The 17,928-nt window shown below is 37.1% G+C and overlaps 1 protein-coding gene across 1 annotated transcript in view; it reads left to right on the plus strand.

The window, feature by feature from the left end:
* The window catches only part of PHLPP2 (PH domain and leucine rich repeat protein phosphatase 2), a 59,620-nt gene that overhangs the window by 1,678 nt on the left and 40,014 nt on the right, over nt 1-17,928 (plus strand). The window contains exons 2-3 of the mRNA XM_043899004.1: nt 5,139-5,416; nt 14,822-14,955. Coding sequence (XP_043754939.1) covers nt 5,139-5,416; nt 14,822-14,955 — 412 coding nt within the window. The remainder of the gene's footprint in view (nt 1-5,138; nt 5,417-14,821; nt 14,956-17,928) is intronic.

The following is a 17,928-nucleotide window of genomic DNA, read 5'->3' on the forward strand; positions in this document are numbered from 1 at the left end:
TCAGAAAAATGTAAATTGTGAATGAACTTTAAAATGAACTTTAAAAAAATTCTGCTGCCTGGCTTATCAGGAAAGGGCAAGTCTGAGAGATAGGTAAATGCCCTCTGGCCTTGAAGGTAAACAGCCTTTGCTATTTTTACAGCAACTATTTTTCCATGGGGAATGAGATGTGGGAGGGAAGGAATTGAGAAATAAGGATCTTTATTGAAGATTCCCACCATCCTACAGATCCAGGAAGTGGTCCAAACTACTACTGGGGTTCCAATCTGGAGGCTATTAGAAAGATTCCAGAAATTGATATTTATTCTAGTGCTGATCTGGTGGTATGGGAGGCCAAACAGTGTCTTTGCATCTTTGCAAATAAACAGGATCGACTGAAGAATAGGTGCTGTGTGTTTTTCACAAACAAAACTTGACTTCAGTAGCTGAGTGGTTGAATTTTGTGCTAGGTGAAATGGGAAAGGAATACATAAGTAGAAGACTTTCAGAATCTGTCGTCTCCTACATACTCTTCTCCAAAAACCCTTTGAAAAAGACTTATTCTTTTTTCTAACTCTTCTGTTGCTGTTCAGTCACTAAGTCGTGTCCAACTCTTTTCGACCCCACGGACTATAGCGCCCTAGGTTCCTCTGTCTTTCACTGTCTTCTGGAGTTTGCTCAAATTCCTGTCCATTGAGTCAGTGATGCCGTCTAATGATCTCCTCCTCTGCTGCCCCCTTCTCTAATACTTAATATCAAATCATGAACATCAATTATAGCTAAGCTGGTGTAACTTAGCCAGGTTAGATCTAGGGCTTCCCGGGTGGCTCAGCGGTAAAGATTCTGCCTGCGATACAGGATGCAGGAGACAAAGATCCCCTGGAGGAGGACATAGCAACCCACTCTGGTATTCTTGCCAGAAAAATCTCATGGACAGAGGAGCCTGGCACACTGTGATCCATGGAGTCACAAAGAGTAGGACACAACTGAAGTGACTAAGCATGCACACACCACTGTATAGAGTATTGGAAAATTTGATTCAGAATTTGGATTCAGAATCTTATTTAGCAAATTGCTATTTAGAATATAGTCCTTTATAACTGTAGTTGGAATATAAGTATGATATTTTTAATATTCTTTAAGATTATCAGGAGTAGCCTTGAAGCAAAAATTTCCAGATGTTTGCTATCGTTTGGCTTTTTTTTTTACTCAGTTCAGTCACTCAATCATGTCCAACTCTTTTACTTTTTTTTTTTTACTGAGTCTGTATAATAAATGAAGTTATAGTTCATCAAGTCAGTGACTGCTATGAGACCTGTTTTTTCAATAGTAGTTTCAAGTTTTATCAAAATGATGTGCACATGTGGTTTTTAAAATCAATCACTACCAAAAAGATTTTAATGAACTGAAATATTCTTCCTCTCTTTATCTCTTCCATCCATTTCAAGATATTCCTTAGCATTTGTATTCCGAGATGAGCCCATATCATTCTGAACTTTTGAATGTGGGAACAATCTCTTACTTTAGGATATTTCACAGTTTAGAACTCACTGAGTATGGAGAGTTACTTCAGTAGACCCTGTTCTACCATGCATATCTTAGAGTTAATTGTGTGTGAGCGTTTAATAGTTTATCACCTTTGAACTAATCAGAGCCAGCCCTCAATGTTGTCCTCATTTTTTAGAGGGTGGAAAGTGTAAAACTGAAGTAAGTACTTAGTTCATTGCTTACTTTGAAGATTTCTACTGTCTAGAAATATCTTTAAATCTTAAACGTGCTCTTAATATACTTGTTTGATGGGAGGATGATTATGGTTGTGTTCCCTTTTAGAGAAGCTTGTCAGTAGTTCTCATATAAGAAGAGTAAGTGAGGAAATAAAGTATTTTCAATCTAGCAATTCCAGTGGAATAGTGATTAAAAAAGCTGCAAGCATCTTAGAAGAGAGTACTGACCTTTCCAATACTTCCATGATGGTTTAGGTAGTGGGGAAGGAAGCACTGTGTAATTCAGCAGTGACTAATGATAGCTAAGGGCTTCCCTGATGACTCAGTGGTAAAGAATCCGCCTACAGTGCAAGAGACTCAGGTTCAATCCCTGGGTTAGGAAGATTCCCTTGAGGAGGAGATGGCAATCTATTCCAGTATTCTTTCCAGTATCCTTGCCTGGGAAATCCCCTGGACAGAGGAGCCTGGTGGGTTACAGTCCATGGGGTTGCAAAAGAATCGGACGTGACTTAGCGACTAAACAATAATTATAGCTAACCATTTAATCTAGATTTTTCCCAGAAGGCTGTGCCTTGGTATCTAGGCCTTTGAATGCCCATTGAACAGGTTTAAGAGAATGATAGATATCTACTGAAGTTCTAACTCAGCAGTTTATTTTCATAGGTTGGACTATGTCATATAAAAGGAGATACATTCTTTGACCAACAACACATGTGTTTCAAGAGCGTAACTTTCTTAAAGAATTTATGTATAGTCTTTTAAGAGAAATAGATATTCACATTAAAAAATGACTGTTAAACATTCTCACCGAAGAAGAATCATGGGTGACTTAGGGTAATACCTCCTGGGGTCTGCCTTGACTTTTCTAAGATTGAGAAGGTTAGTGGGATATTGTTTGACCTTAAGTTTTTTTAAGGGTTCTTCTGATAGATTTGTGGAGTAGTGTCCATGGCCCTCTCAATAGAAGTGAGCAGACTTTCTCTCCACTGAAAATGCAGGGCTTTTTTGTATAAATGTAGCTGTACCATATGGAACACTGTTTTCAGAGGATCAGTTGATCTTTCCCAAAGAATAAAAAATAGGAAATACTTAAAATCAGTTGGTTAATTATGCACTGGTTAAGATTATTTAGTCATGCAGATATGATGGTCCCTGTGTTTATAAGTGCTTGAAAGCCCTTTGTTAATTGTGATATGTTCAGCTTTGAGAAAATGCTCTTGATGAGAATAGAGAGACCTAGTTCCCACTTGTAGCAGGGCTTTACTCTATTTATCTAAAGTTAGTATCAGTAATAATTCTCATGGTTTTGATTAGCCATACCGCAATCCCTAAGATCTATAAAATGATCAATTTACCTGTTATCCTAAACTTAAGCAATGAAGCCACTCTCATTTCTTATTTTTCTTTCTCTCTACATGGGGAATACGTTCTTTTTCTTCCCCTTTCTTTATCATCTTCAGAGATTGAATTTTAGCTGCTACTGCTACTGCTAAGTCACTTCAGTCGTGCCCGACTCTGTGTGACCCCATAGATGGCAGCCCAGCAGGCTCCCCTGTCCCTGGGATTCTCCAGGCAAGAACACTGGAGTGGGTTGCCATTTCCGTCTCCAATGCATGAAAGTGAAAAGTGAAAGTGAAGTCGCTCAGTCGTGTCCAACTCATAGCAACCCCATGGACTGCAGCCTACCAGGCTCCTCTGTCCATGGGATTTTCCAGGCAAGAGGACTGGAGTGGGGTGCCATTGCCTTCTCCGTTAGGTGCTACAGTTATCTTCAAATATTTAATGTCAGTAAGTACAAGAATAATATCAGCTTTATTATAGATATTTCTGTTTTCCAGTGAGGACTATTAGCAAAAGTATTTGCTTTGTGACTGATACAAAGAAAAGATTATAAGGTTTCCTATTAAAAAATGGAGATTTTTTCCCCCCAGGTTTATTCAGCTTCTTGCCAGAGCTAGTCAGGCTTCAGTAGGGCCGGGGATAAATTTCTGTGATATCAGCTGAGTTCTGCATGCATCTCTCTGCCACCTAGGCTCTAAGGCACTATAATAGGTTCTCAGTGTATAACAGAGGAGAAAATACCAAATAAATAATTAAAAACACATGGTGATTTACATAGCAGTGGAAGTGTGTAGGAGAGAGTAATTAATTCTTTCTAGATAGGAGGAGAAAATGGGAATGAGAGACATGGAAAACTCCGTAGAGAGGGTGACATTTGAGTAATTTTGAGGAATAACTACTCAGGTGGACAAGATGGAGGAGGACTTTTCAGATAAGTCATGGAATTGCGAAATAATTGGTGTTTTGAGGGAGTTGGATATGACTGAAACAGAGTGAAATGCAGTGGGGAGTGGACCAGGAGAGGTGCACAGTGTAACTATTTGTGGAAATTGTTTTTTTTATTAAAGGGAATAGAAATGGCCCATTATAAAAATAGAGCAGGTAAATATTGATCTTTAGAGACTTTTATGTTGCTGCAGCAGTTGTTTTTGCTTTGAGATGATGTGATTTTACAATGTATATGCATACCTAAGTTTTCAAATGCAACAGGAATTTTTTTTTTTTTTTTTTTTGAAACATGAGAATGGAAAGAATATTTGTTCAGCATTGTGTTGATTCTGTACTTGCTTATTTGGGATATAAGATGTATATCTCCATCTGAAAACTTCAGATGGAGACATACAAAAATGTTTATTGCAGCATTGTTTTTCACTGTTTCCAACAGTGAAAAATTAGAAACAAACTAAATGCCTTTAGCAGGAGAAGGGATAAATTTTGGTGTGTTCATACAGTGGAATGGTATTCAAAAGAATGAACTGGGTGTAATATCACAGATATATTTCTAAAGCAGTGTTGAATCAAGGGAAAAAATGACAGGGTGAAACATAAGTATGTCAGGTTTTAGATACAGTTTTAAATTGTGTAAAACAATATTAGAGTTTATAGATGTATACATTTAGGGCAAATGTAAAAAAATGCATGGAATGATAAACACTAAGTATAGTGGAGTGTTTGTTTCTGGGGAGGGAGAAGGGAAATGGGGTTTTAGGTAGTGGGTGGCTTTAGCTATATATGTAAGGTTGTATCGTATATATGTTCTTTAGAATAATGATCTGAACTAAATCTGGCAAAATATAAAAGTTTGTGAAAGTTAGGTAGTAGGCCTACTACTGTTGTTCTTGACATTTTTCTGAAAACATAAAGAAAAAAAGGGTCAGAAGATGATGGACAGAGACATGAACAGCTGCCAGTAAAGAGAATAAAATTTTCTAGTTTAGGGATGGGCGTGGCAGGTGCAGAAGGCTCCACGAGAGGAAATGGTACCCAGCCGAGTATTGGTGAATAAGGAGTGGAAAGGTGGGGTGAGGACCAAATATGTCTAACTCAGTCGGACAGTTGGGCTAATGATTTCTTTTCCATGACGTTTTTTTTTAGAGAAATATGAAGCGCAATGGGAGCAGAAATTGCTTGAATAGGAGAAGTAGGTTTGGTTCTCGAGAGAGAGACTGGCTGAGAGAAGACGTGAAGAGAGGCTGTGTTTACCTGTATGGAGCGGACACGAGCACTGCCACGACCACCACCGCTTCCTCTGCTGCCTCCTCCTCCTCCGACCTACATCTTGTCCTTTGCACAGTAGAGACACCAGCATCAGAAATTTGTGCTGGAGAGGGAAGGGAAAGTCTTTATTTGCAGCTTCATGGAGACCTGGTCAGGTGAGGTCAGAATTTTACCATTAATTCTACTGCAGTATAAGTCATGTGTGTTTCTGCTTGGAAGTGGGCTTTAGGATTTTATTCATGCTGGAGCTGATGATGGTTATAGTCGCAGGCTTGTTCTGAGAATGCTGACATTAGAATCCTTGAATTTAAAAAGTATTAGAGGAGGAAAATTTGATAGTTACTTCATTTGGGTTACATCATAGGTTGAATATCTAAACTAACAATAAATAATTTTTTAAGTTTTATTTTCTTTTTAAAAAATTGTTTATTTTTATTACTTTTGACTGTGCTGGATCTTCATTGCTGTGCACAGGCTTGCTCTAGTTGTGGCGAGCCAGGGCCACTGTCTAGTTATGGTGCACGGGCTTCTCATTGCAGTGGCTTTTCTTGTCGTGGATCACGGGCTCTACGGCACATGGCCTCGGTAGTTGTGGTGCATGGGCTTCGTTGCTCTGCAGCATGTGGGATCTTCCCAGATCAGGGATAGAACCTGTGTTGCCTATGTTGCAAGACAGATTCTTACACTGAACCACCAGGGAAGGCCTTGAAGTTTTATTTTTTTAAGTGATACAGGTAAATAGAATGAAATAAAAAGGTATAAAAGGAAATAAAGAATGACAAGTACCTATGCTCATGCATGAGTATGTGTCACTATTTGTATATAAATTTTTAAAACTGATGGTGCTATCTGCAACACCTTGTCAGCTTACTATCTTAGATACCTTTCCATATTAATATTTTATAATTTTCATTTATTTAATGGCTATATAGTATTCCATTCCACAAGTCTACCATAAATTTATCCAGTCTCCTATTAGTGGGCATGTAGGTTGTTAACAGGTTTTTTTACTACAAGCACTGCTGCAGTGAATATCCTTGTACCTATGATATTTCTCCCACGTGGAAGTCATCTTAGGAATGGAGTTGCTGTCTCAAAGGATATATGCATTTTTTATTTTGATAGATATTGTCAAATTCCTCTTCATAGAAGTTATACTTTGATGAATAATGTAAAAGTATACCTATTTCCCCCTTACTTTCTCCAGAACACGTTAGTGTTAAGTTTTACATGCTTTGACATCCTTACGCATGAACACATACTTGATTGTGAATAGAAATGATTGTCAACAGTTTTTAGAGAATTGTAAATTCAGCATTCCAAGGACAAATCTTTTTTCAAGCCTAAAAACGTAGATGTTTGGAAATCTTATAGAAATTTTGTTATTTTAATTTTCATTTATGTGATAGAGTGAGGTTGAACATATTTTGATAAGTTTAAAAGACATTTGTGAAAAAAAAAAAGACATTTGTGTTTTCCTTAAAATCTTATATAAATGCAAAGAAACAAAGTAGTCTCACAGTAGTCTTCTACTGTGCGTGTGAACTCTTTGATGCAGCTTTAAAAAAAAACAAAACAAAACTATTAGCTCTTTGAGTTAGACCTCAGATAAGAGCTCCTTAAGTGCCTTTCTAACCTCCCCTTTCTCAGTAATAAGTAAATGTCTCCAAATGGAATTTTAAAACTGTGGATTCAATACTGTTGAAAGTGAGAAAGGAGGCTCCCACTTCCACCTAAAAAATGTGGTAATAATAGTAACACATTTAGCTGAGCTAAAAATTGATAGCATTTTAAAAGTCTAAACTGAGGTTTATTATATGTTCCTTTTAGAAATTGGACTAATTCCTGAAAAAAGTAGATTAGCACTTGAATGTTTTCCTTGTTCACCAGTTAACTACATTTCCTAAATCCATTTGTAAAACGAAAGGATCAGATTGGGTGATCCTTAGGCTTTTCTAAATCTTAACACTGATTCCGATCTAATTTTATCAGGTGGAAAGCGTTGACCTACATTATAGCTGGTAGTGACTGATGGGAGTTCAAGTATTTAAACCTTAGACTTACTCATCTGTATTCCAGTGTGTATGTATACAGAGATATTAGAAAAGTGGAGAAAAGCCCACCAGAATTGGCTTGCTACTACTAATTGTATTGTTACTTGAGTCCAAATGCAATACAATTTACTTTTGTGAACCTAAACTGTTCTTAAAATGGAGAGTGTAGCTTTGATAATTTTGTAATGAAATAGCTCTTTGGAAACAAAACAATGAATTGATTACAAAATAATGAAAACACTATTGAACTGTGGTTTGAAGATATGAATATATTTTTTCCTTTTTCTAAAATTAAAAAAAAAATTTAAATGTCCTATACAATTTTTAAAGGTTGTACTCCATTTACAGTTATTACAAAATATTAGCTGTATTTCTGTGTTGTACGATACATCCTTATAGCATGTCTTATACCCAATAGTTTGTACCTCCTACTCTCCCACCCCTATATTGCCCTGCCAAACCTCCCCCTACCCCCTCACAGGTAACCACTAGTTTGTTCTCTGTATCTATGAGTCTGCTTCTTTTTTATTACGTTCACTATTTTTGTTGTGTTTTTTTCGATTCCATGTATAAGTGGTATCATACAGTATTTGAGATATGAATGTATTTTCTTTGCTGGAGTAGGAGATAAAGAAGTCTCAGCTAGCCAAAGAAACAATGATAATGATGATGATAGATTTTAGCTAACATTAAGTGCTTTCTTTTGCTAGTTAGCAGGCTTACTGCTTTATGCATTTTTTTTCTCCTTAACTCCTCACAGTAACTGTAAGAGTGGTAGGATTATTCCTTCTCAGTGAGGGAATTTGAGGCTTTTTGAGAGGTCTGGTAGTGTGTTCAAGGTCAGGCACTATCTCTTCTTTAATAAGTTTTTTGCTGTTTATTGAAGTGTAGTTTATGATCACTGTAGAGATTTTGGAAAAGAAAAAATATACAGAGAAATAATAATTTCCAATGCTTAGACTTTTAGTAGATTATCTCATTTAATCCTCATGACAATTTTGTGAGGTAAATACTCTCCCCATTTTATAGATGAGGAAAATGAGTCTTAAAAGGGTTAATCATTTCATCTAGAATCACTCAGCTGGTAAGTGAGACCTGGAATTTGAACTCTAGATTCTGACACTAGCTTCCATATATTGCCTTCCCCTTCCCTCAATACCCTCACATTTTTTTCCAGATCTTTTTCGAAATGAGTAGGTGTGTCTAATTTTTAAAAATGACATAGTTGGACCCATACCATTTATTTATTCAGTTTTATTTACTGCTTACCTCAACTAATTTCCTTGTGTCGTTAAAAATCCCTTAGATACCAGTTTTAATAGCTACAGAGTACTTTATTTTATGCATATGTTGTAACTTATTTAAAACTTGAGAACTAATATGCAGTAATGACTTAGGAGCTTGGGCTCTGGATTGAGAGCCTGTGGGTTCAGATCCTGGCTCAGACTGTTCACTGTGCAAGTGACCTAATGCTTTGTCTTCAATTTACTAATCTATACAATGGAGGATGATATTTATATTATAGAGTTATCTGAGGGTTAAATAAATTATACATGTTATGAAGATTAAATGAATTTCTACTTGTAAGGCGTCGTAAACTCCAGCGTCCACCTGGGAAGCTTGTTCACACACAGACTCTGGCTCAGTGGCTCTGGGGCCTGCTGTGTCCGGTTAAGCTCCTGCATGACGTGCTACATTTTGAGTTGCGAGGAAGTAAAGTCCTTAACACGATGCCTGGACCTAGTTAGTGTTAACCTCTTTAGGTTACTTCAAGTCATTCAACACTCAGAAGTAGTGTAATAACTAAACTTTGCCTATGAATCTTTTCTTTTTCTCCCCATGAATCTTAAATTGTTGATATCTGGGGGCTGGGTCCTAGAAATGGGATTATTGGCACTAAAATTACCCCATTATTTTTCCTAAATCATCCATGATTTTATTCTTTCCTTACTCTTTTTTAGTTATGGACTTGTCACTTGAATTTAACTGAGGGGTTATGAATTTATAGAATTTTAGCCCTCGAAGGAACCTGAGAGAGATACCTACTAGGAAAATGAACCCGACCTAACAGCCCTACCAACCTCTTGCCCTTTCCATCTGGGAATATGTGTGGGGGCCTCGCTTTTGTCATCACAACTACAGGAGAGAATTACCAGCATTTAGGGAACAAGGACCAGAGAGCCTTAATATCCTCAGTGTGTGGGAAAGTCGTACAGCAAAAATTGTCCTGCCTAAAAGGCTAGCAACTTCCCCATGGGAGTCACAGAAACCATTTTCCTTCGTTTTATAGATGTGAAACCGAGGTCTGGAGAGGTCAGGTCCACAGCACATTCCTGCAGCTGCTTGGTGCTAGAGCTATAGCTGGAACACAGGTGTCCTGTCTCCCAGTCCAGTGTTCTCTACCTAATATTTGGTCTGTCTGTTTTATTGGACTGTTTAAGTGATAAATGACTCACTAGTGAAGCTTAGTGTAATCATTGCCTTCTCTTTGAAAAGTTGTAACAACATTACCTTAACAAAATGAAATGCCCTTTGGCTCTTGGTCATATATTTACTTTTATTTTTAGTCATCAAAATGACTAAGATTTCGGTGGCTGATACACCATTTTTTCAGATAAGTTAATAATTGATAAGATATATCTAGCAGAAAGTTATGCCCTTGCGATTTGGAATCCTGAGTTGTAATTCCTTTACTATCACTGACTTGCTGGGTGACCTCTTACAAGTGTCTGAAGTTTCGTTTACCATATCTTAACATTAAAAGGGGGAGTGGAAAGTCCTGTTTCAGAATACATACTGAACTGATTAACTCTGAGGAAAAATTTTTTGTTTTGTTTCATATTTCTGTACTATTTTAAACTATAAAAGAATGTGTTATACATTAAGTAATTTGTCTTTTATTGAAACTTTTGTTTTTACATTTTAGTTTTTCACTTCTGAAATCAGCGTGTATTTTGCATTTTGTTGGTAGGTCATAGTCTAATTGGCAGTGTTTTTTTCTTAATGGTTATTGCAATGCCGTCTGGTTTACTGTGATACAGTTCTGACACTAACCACCGAGACTTTGCACAGACTTCTTCACAAGTTAAAGGACATTACTCCTGCAACTATTAAGTTATTGCACCCCTTCAGTTTCAGTAATTCACTAGAATGTCTCACCGAACTCAAGGAAGCAGTATTTAAGATTACTATTTAAGTATAGGTGTTAGTTGCTTAGTCATGTCTGATTTCTTTGTAACCCCAAGGACTGTGGCCCACCAGGTTCCTCTGTCTATGTGATTCTCCAGGCAAGAATACTGGAGTGGGTAGCCATTCCCTTTTGGAGGGGATCTTCCCAAACCAGGGATTGATTCTCTGTTGTCTGAGCCAAGTGAATACACACATAGGGAGCATCTGTGTTACCCTCCCAGCACTTGAGTGTGTTCATCCACCAGGAAGCTTCAGTACAGAATTTTTGTTGAGTTATAGGGTAGGATTGATTGATTTAATCATTGATCTTGTGCTTGAACTCAAATTTAAATCTCCAGCCCTCTCCGCCCCCAAGGTCGGGCTCATGTCAAGCCCCAAGCCTCTCCTCAGGAGGTTGGTCTTTCTGTGACCAGCCCCCATCCTGTGTCAGCTCATCTCTTAGCATAAACTGAGAGGTGATCCAAGGGGCTTGTGAATAATTAAGATACTCCCATTACTCAGGAAATTTCAAGAATTTAGAATCCCCCTCACAGAAACCAGGGACTACAAAGTCTAGCAGGATTCTTATACAACAGTGATATATAAAAATAGTGTATCTTTGAAATGATGATGTATCAGACTAATGATGTACAGTAATTTTAAAACATAACTTTTTACATTCTTGGTATAAGTTAACATGGGAAGTACTTTGAGCTCTCTTCTGCATAAATTATTTTAGCTACATTTAAAAATAATATTGTTTGCCTAAAGGCAAGGCTTTGTAAGGAAATTGGCACAGGTTCAAACCCTGATGCCATATGTACTAATTATGTGACTCTCTCTTTTAGTTATTTCCTAGTTTTGTAAAATGTGAGACACTTCTAGCATAGTGTCAGATGTGGCGTAAACATTCATCAAAGTATCCTTGTTTTCCATATCATTATATGTATTGTTGGTCTTAAAAGTTTGCAGATTTTACCTTATTGGCCAGAGATTGAGTTTTAACCTGACTTTGCTGTATAAAATGCTGCTCTGTGCTGTGTTAGGGTCTTGGATACAATGTCTTGGGTTGTAAGAATGCACTCCCACTATTTACTAGTGTTCTTGTGGAGTGATTGTTGTTGTTTCGTCACTAAAGACCTATTCTTTGGGACCCCATGGATTGTATAGCGCACCAGGTTCCTCTGTCTTCCACTGTATCCTGGAGTTTGCTCAGTTTCATGTTCCTTGATGTGGAGTGATCCCTGAAATGAAACTTACTGTTCTCTTACATGTAACTTAACTGTGGGCACTGTTCAGAATAACTGTTGGCTAAGAGCTACACGGGGCTACAGTCCATAGGGTTGCAAAGAGTTGGACATGATTGAAGCGACTTAGCACACAAGAGCTACAAACATTGTTGATAGCATTACTGTATTGGTTGGCTGGTTTGGAGAAAAACAAGCAGATGCACTTATATTCAGATTTACAAGGACTGTTGTAGCTTCTGGAAGCCCGAGAAGCACACTGTTAATAATAGTCTTATTGTCTCTTCTTAAAGCCTTAACGGAAGTATTTCAAATGATGAATGGAACCTTTCTTTGCTAACATATTCTGTCTTACACCTGTTTTGCAATAGATGTATTTCCTTTGATTTGTGAGAGATTTAACACATAGCTAATTAGCAGCCTGTTAAACTTTTTCGAACTCTGAAATGCAGAATTGATCCGTAAGCATATTATAGCATTTTCCCTCCCCCATACTCTCTACTCCCTTAAGCAGATGAGTTTAATGAGTAAATGGAATTAGTCCCTCGTTTTACTTGTTTTTGCACTTCTTGAAATATTTCTTGTTTGCTCATTTATGCTAAATTGATGAGAGCAGATGTGGAGATTCTCTTAGTTTTTTTCCCTCTCTCCCAGGGAAAATACTTTCTTTTGGTGGAAATAGTTAAAGAGGGTTTCCAAAATCTACAGAATCTTTTTAGATCAGGAAATCTGATGATGCAAAATATGTTAGGATATTTCCAATTCTCTTCGTTTTCCAGAGAGAAGTAAGAAAATCAAGCTGGTAAGATAGAGCTTGAAAGTAAAATTTCTTGGTCTTGAATATGTGATCGTTATAGTATATATGTAGTCATACATATACACCATATATGTATAATTATAGTTAAATACATTGAACTCTGTATCCAAAAATAATAGCAGTGTTTAGGTAGAATTTGTATTATACTAGGAAGATGTCTTAGATACATCATAGACCCCTGAGTTGTAAAAGACCCTAAAGATCATCTGGCCTGACTTGATTCCTAGAGCAGACTCTTCTAAGTTGTCTGTGACAGGTGGCTCTCTCTGAGCTACATTGATGGACAGTCTGTTTCATTGTTGGGCATCTCTAATTATTAAGGTTCTGCCTCATTTTTAATCCAAGTCTACCTGTGCAACTTCTTCTCACTGGTCATAGTCCCTTTCTTTGGATCAATCTAGACTAAATCTAATAACCATTCTTGACATGGAAAGACGGAGCTGTTTATGCCCTTGGTCACCCTGTCTTCAGCTTAATCCTTCAGCCAGTCTTCCTGTCACACGACTAACTGACCCCTCCAGGATAGTTTATTAGAAGTCTCTCTTAAAATGGACCCTTCTTTGAAGGATTCTACCATTGTATGAGGAAGGTGCCCAATATCGTCACAGCCCTTTGTGGACTTTTCTTTTATTTGATTAGAGATTCATTGTAACTGATGTTTTTATTCTGAAAAGTATATTTTCCATTTCTGTTAAATTCAGTATTTGCTGGTCTTTGTAGGCTTTTAGTTCTTTGGTCATTCCCCATGTAATAGTTCTGAGTTTACAGAAGCTGGAAGTCAGAACTGAGCCAGATGGGTCAGAAGGGGCCACAACATGGCTTTTATTTTTATCTTTTTTTTTTTTTGTATATGCATCAATGTGATTTCCATTTCTACATTATCCTTTTTTTTTTACAGTTGTTTATATTTCCCTTTGTAGTATTCTCATTTCATGTTTTTAAAAAGTAAATCTTATTGCCAACTAGTATTTTCTAGTTCTTGAACCACAGAACACAGATCCTTCATGTCTTTATGCCTTGATGGAAGGTGCATCATGTTTCTTGCAGTTAATGCAAGTGGTTCCTATACTTGTTTTTTGATTGTTGTTTCAGTTGGGGGGACATTCTATTTTTATTCTCATTAAAATTTTATTCCATTCCTAAGAATTTTTTGAATAATAATTGTCAGTACGTTATTGAACACGACTACATGTGAAATAATGTGCTAAGCCCTTTATGTACTGTATGATATCTTCTTATAAGCAAATAAATAAATACTTCTAGTAACAACCCTGTGAGTTAGGCACTGTTGTCCTTCCCATTATGCTGGTGAGGAATAAGTCAGTGAGGTTAAATAAATTGTCTAAGGACACACATGAGTGTGTGGCGGAAGTAAGACTCAGACCCAGGCAGTCTGACTTTTGGAGTTCATGCTCTCAGCTGCTGTATTTGTTATAACTGTTTGCTTTCTCCTAAAGTAATTGTAAATGAGGCATTAAGTTCGTGTGATTTTAAAATATGCAGTATCCCCAGAAGCCACAAATGATTACTGACATTCCGACTTTTCCTTGCTTTCAGTCAGAACCATGTAACAGAATGATTTCTGCATTAATTACTGGGCAGTTCTTTCCTAACTTTTTTGGAAAAATCTATCTATGAAGCTAGAGGTCAGCAACCCAAAGTCTCCATTTTTAATTGTGTTGCAGCTTATGTGAAATCAGTTATGGCCGAGTATAATCTTTTACATCTCATAGTTTAAGTTTGAACCAGAGATTCTCAAAGGACCCTCTGGGGGTCTCTGAGATTCTTTAAAGAGGTTCATGAGGTCAAAACTATTTCAAAATAATAATGGGGTATTAATTTAATTAATTTTTATTAAAGAGATTTACAAAGTGCTGAGCAGTATAAGTCTTATCACTACATTTGTCCTATTTTGAAAATACAGTTTAGAGAAAATATTTGTTAACATGTAATGGGTTTATTGTTATTTAAACATGAATAAATATTTAGAAATTTTTAATTTTAGTTTCTCAGTAAATAAGTAGATAAATGTCGATAGGTATACCCCATGTAACTATCAATAGATAAACCCCATGTAAACAAAAGCTCTTTGGGGGCTTCAAAGACTACAGAGGGATCCTGAGATCAGAAACTTTGAGCACCACTAGTTGTATCATAAGATATTAAAGAAAATTGATATAGAAGTAAAAATCAAGAGCAGTTGAAAGATTTTAAAAATCAAATAAAGTGTGTTTATAACTTACCAAATATTTTTCTTCTGAATTGTGTAAGCAGGAGACTGGAACCTACTGAACGACCTCTTCAGATTGTTTATGATTACTTATCCAGACTGGGGTTTGATGACCCTGCACGAATACAAGAGGAGGCAGCAAATCCTGACCTTGGCTGTATGCTCCGATTTTATGGTGGTAAGAATTTTTCAGTGGCTTTGTGAATATATTAACTACTTAAAAAAAACAACTTTTTGTTTTGTATTAAGGTATAGCCAATTAACAATGTTGTGATAGTTTCAGGTGAGCAGCAAAGGCACTCAGTCAATCATATACGTGTATCCATTCTTCCCCCAATCTCTCCTCCCATCCAGGCGGCCATATAACATTGAGCAGAATTCCCTGAGCTTTATAGAAGGTCTTTGTTGGTTATCCATTTTAAATCAAGCATTAACTATTTTTAATTGATTATTTGTAACTTCAGCCTTTTAAAAACATTTTATTCAAAGCTGCCTTAACTTAGACAGTCAGAAAACAACAGCAAAAGTCTTCTCATTTTTGCTTTTTTTGTTCTAGTGTTTTGCCGACTTCTGAATTATTATGTACCTTTGCCAGCATTTCGATCAAATCATAGCTTTAGTTTCAGATTTTCAAATTCCTTATAAGGTTCATGAACTTCTGGATAGTTCGAGAATGTTAAGAAGTAGGTGGTTATTATATATGACTTAACATTTGATGGACTCATCAGATGTGTATATTGTTGAATTTAGTAAGCTTTATTTTTTTTTTAGGGTTGTTTTTCCTTTCAGTGTATGAGTCTTGCACCTCCTTGGTTAAATTTATCCTAAGTACTTTTTTTTTTTTTTTTTTAAATTTTATTTATTTTTTTATTTTTGGTTGCATTGCGTCTTTCGTTGCTGTGTGCGAGCTTTCTCTAGTTGCAGAGAGCAGGCGTTAGTTTCTAGCTGTGGTGTGGGGGTTTCCATTGCAGTGGTTTCTCTTGTGGAGCACAGGCTCTAGGTAGGCAGGCTTCAGTAGTTGTGGCTCACAGGCTCTAGAGTGCAGGCGCAGTAGCTGTGGTGCATGGGCTTAGTTGCCCCACAGCATGTGGGATCGTCCTGGACCAGGGCTTGAACCTGTGTCACCTCCATAGGCAGGTGGATTCTTCACCACTAGACCGCCAGGGAAGCCCTGATATAGTACTCTTTGTATTGGCTGAAGCTGTATAGGCTTGAGTGGGGCTGGAAGATTCACTTCTAACATGGCTCACTCATGTGGCTGTTGGTAAAGGCCCCATTTTTCACCAGCTTTTGGCAGGAGATCTCAGTTCCTCGCTATGTGGACCCCTCTCTCGAGCTGTGTAAATATCTTCATGTTGTGGCAGCTGATTGCCCCCAGTGATGAGACACACACACATGCACATGAGTGTGTGCATACATGTACATGCAAACACACACACAGTTGTTTATGACCTAGTTTCATAAGTCACCATTGTTTTTACCACTTTGTGTTCATTAGAATTGTGTCACCAAAAACAGCACACACTGTTGAGTGGGGAATTAGGCCTCACCTTTTGAAGAAAGGAGTATTAAAGAATTTGAAGTATTTTTTGAAGCAAATATTAATAGCTTATCAATCAGCTTTCAATATTTCATGTGTAGAGCCTTCGGTGAGTTACCTTAGGTTAGAATATAATTTTAATAAGTTGAGGGCCAGAGGGGCCCAAGTTGAGGCCAGTTAGTTTTGCTGTGTTTGCTGAATATAAAAGTTGCTCAGTACTTCAAGGGCCGTTGTGCAAGTGCTAGTTATCAGTCTTGCTGGTGTGGGTGCTGGGGGAAAGTGAGTAGAGTGACTCAGTGCAGATTCATGATATAAAAGCCTTGAAATAACATGTGTGACTAAAGATGAGTGGGTATTATGATTGATCACAGAGATTAAGAGAGTTCAATTAATCAACTCCTTATTATGTATGAGGAAGTGGAGTCTGGGAGGTGTGATTTGCTGGGACTAAATAGTTCAGGTAGCATAGCACCCAGCCTGAGCATTTCTTTATGTCCCATATTCTCTCACAGGTTGTCTGAGACACTTCCATCCAAGGGGCATAAACACATACAAAAGAAACTAGATACAAAAGAATCACATATTATGTTTCCATTCATTTAAAATTTGAAAACAAGCAAAACTCAGCCATATTGTGTAGAGACGTGTGACAGGACCACTGTTTGCCCATCAAGATCTGCTCTTTCCTCCTTCCATAACAAGTCAGGGATTGACTGCTCAGCTATACCTCATTCTCAATCTTTTATGCAGTTAGATGTGCACCTGTGACAAAATTTTCATCAGTGGTATGGAATGAAATTGTGTGCCACTTCTACACCTGGTTCCTAAACCTTCCCATGCAGACTTCTTGTTCTTTTCCTCTCCTGTAGGCTAGGGAGGCAGTCATCCGAGCAACGTTGAAGTCATGTGTTGAAATGGCAGAGCCACCATCAGCTAGAGTTTCTCGACAGAGTTGACTCCTGGCAACCTATACTGCCCACCCTAGCAGAGAATTAGATTTCTGTTGAATTAGATACATTCTTTTTGTTACAGTAGTTAAAACTGCTATAACTAATACATAAGTAGCAAAAATACAAAGAAAACAAGGAAATGATTATTCTAAAAGTGAAGAGAATGGCTGACCTCTAGGATTGAGGGAGGAAGTGATTCCTACAAGTAGTGTTTTGAGTCAGTACAAGTATATACCAATAGTGGCTATCTATTAAGCAATGACATATAGTGTGATAATTACGATATACTAATCAATTTGGTATATACCTGTTGAGAATTTTCTAACTTTTATTCCTATCTAATGTGTATTTGTAGAAATATGTTTTTTTTTTTACATAAATCCTATCATTTGGTATTGGTCTTCATGCTTTTTTTCTCCCAGCAGCATTTTGGAGGTCTTTTCTTAACTCTTCTATATGCATTTCTTTACGTTGCATACTGTTGAATGTCACGTATGTATTATAGTCTATATAACAGTTTCCCTAGTGATGCGCTATTTTACATAGTATTGTGGTAAAATTGCATCTTTGCACACCTGTTCTTCTTCAGAGTAGATCTTTAAACATGAAATTATTGGGACTTTTAATATTATTAGCATTTAAAGTTTTTACTAATCTGACA

This window comes from Cervus elaphus, chromosome 4 (assembly GCF_910594005.1).
Source record: "Cervus elaphus chromosome 4, mCerEla1.1, whole genome shotgun sequence".
Classification (NCBI taxonomy): Eukaryota; Metazoa; Chordata; class Mammalia; order Artiodactyla; family Cervidae; genus Cervus; species Cervus elaphus.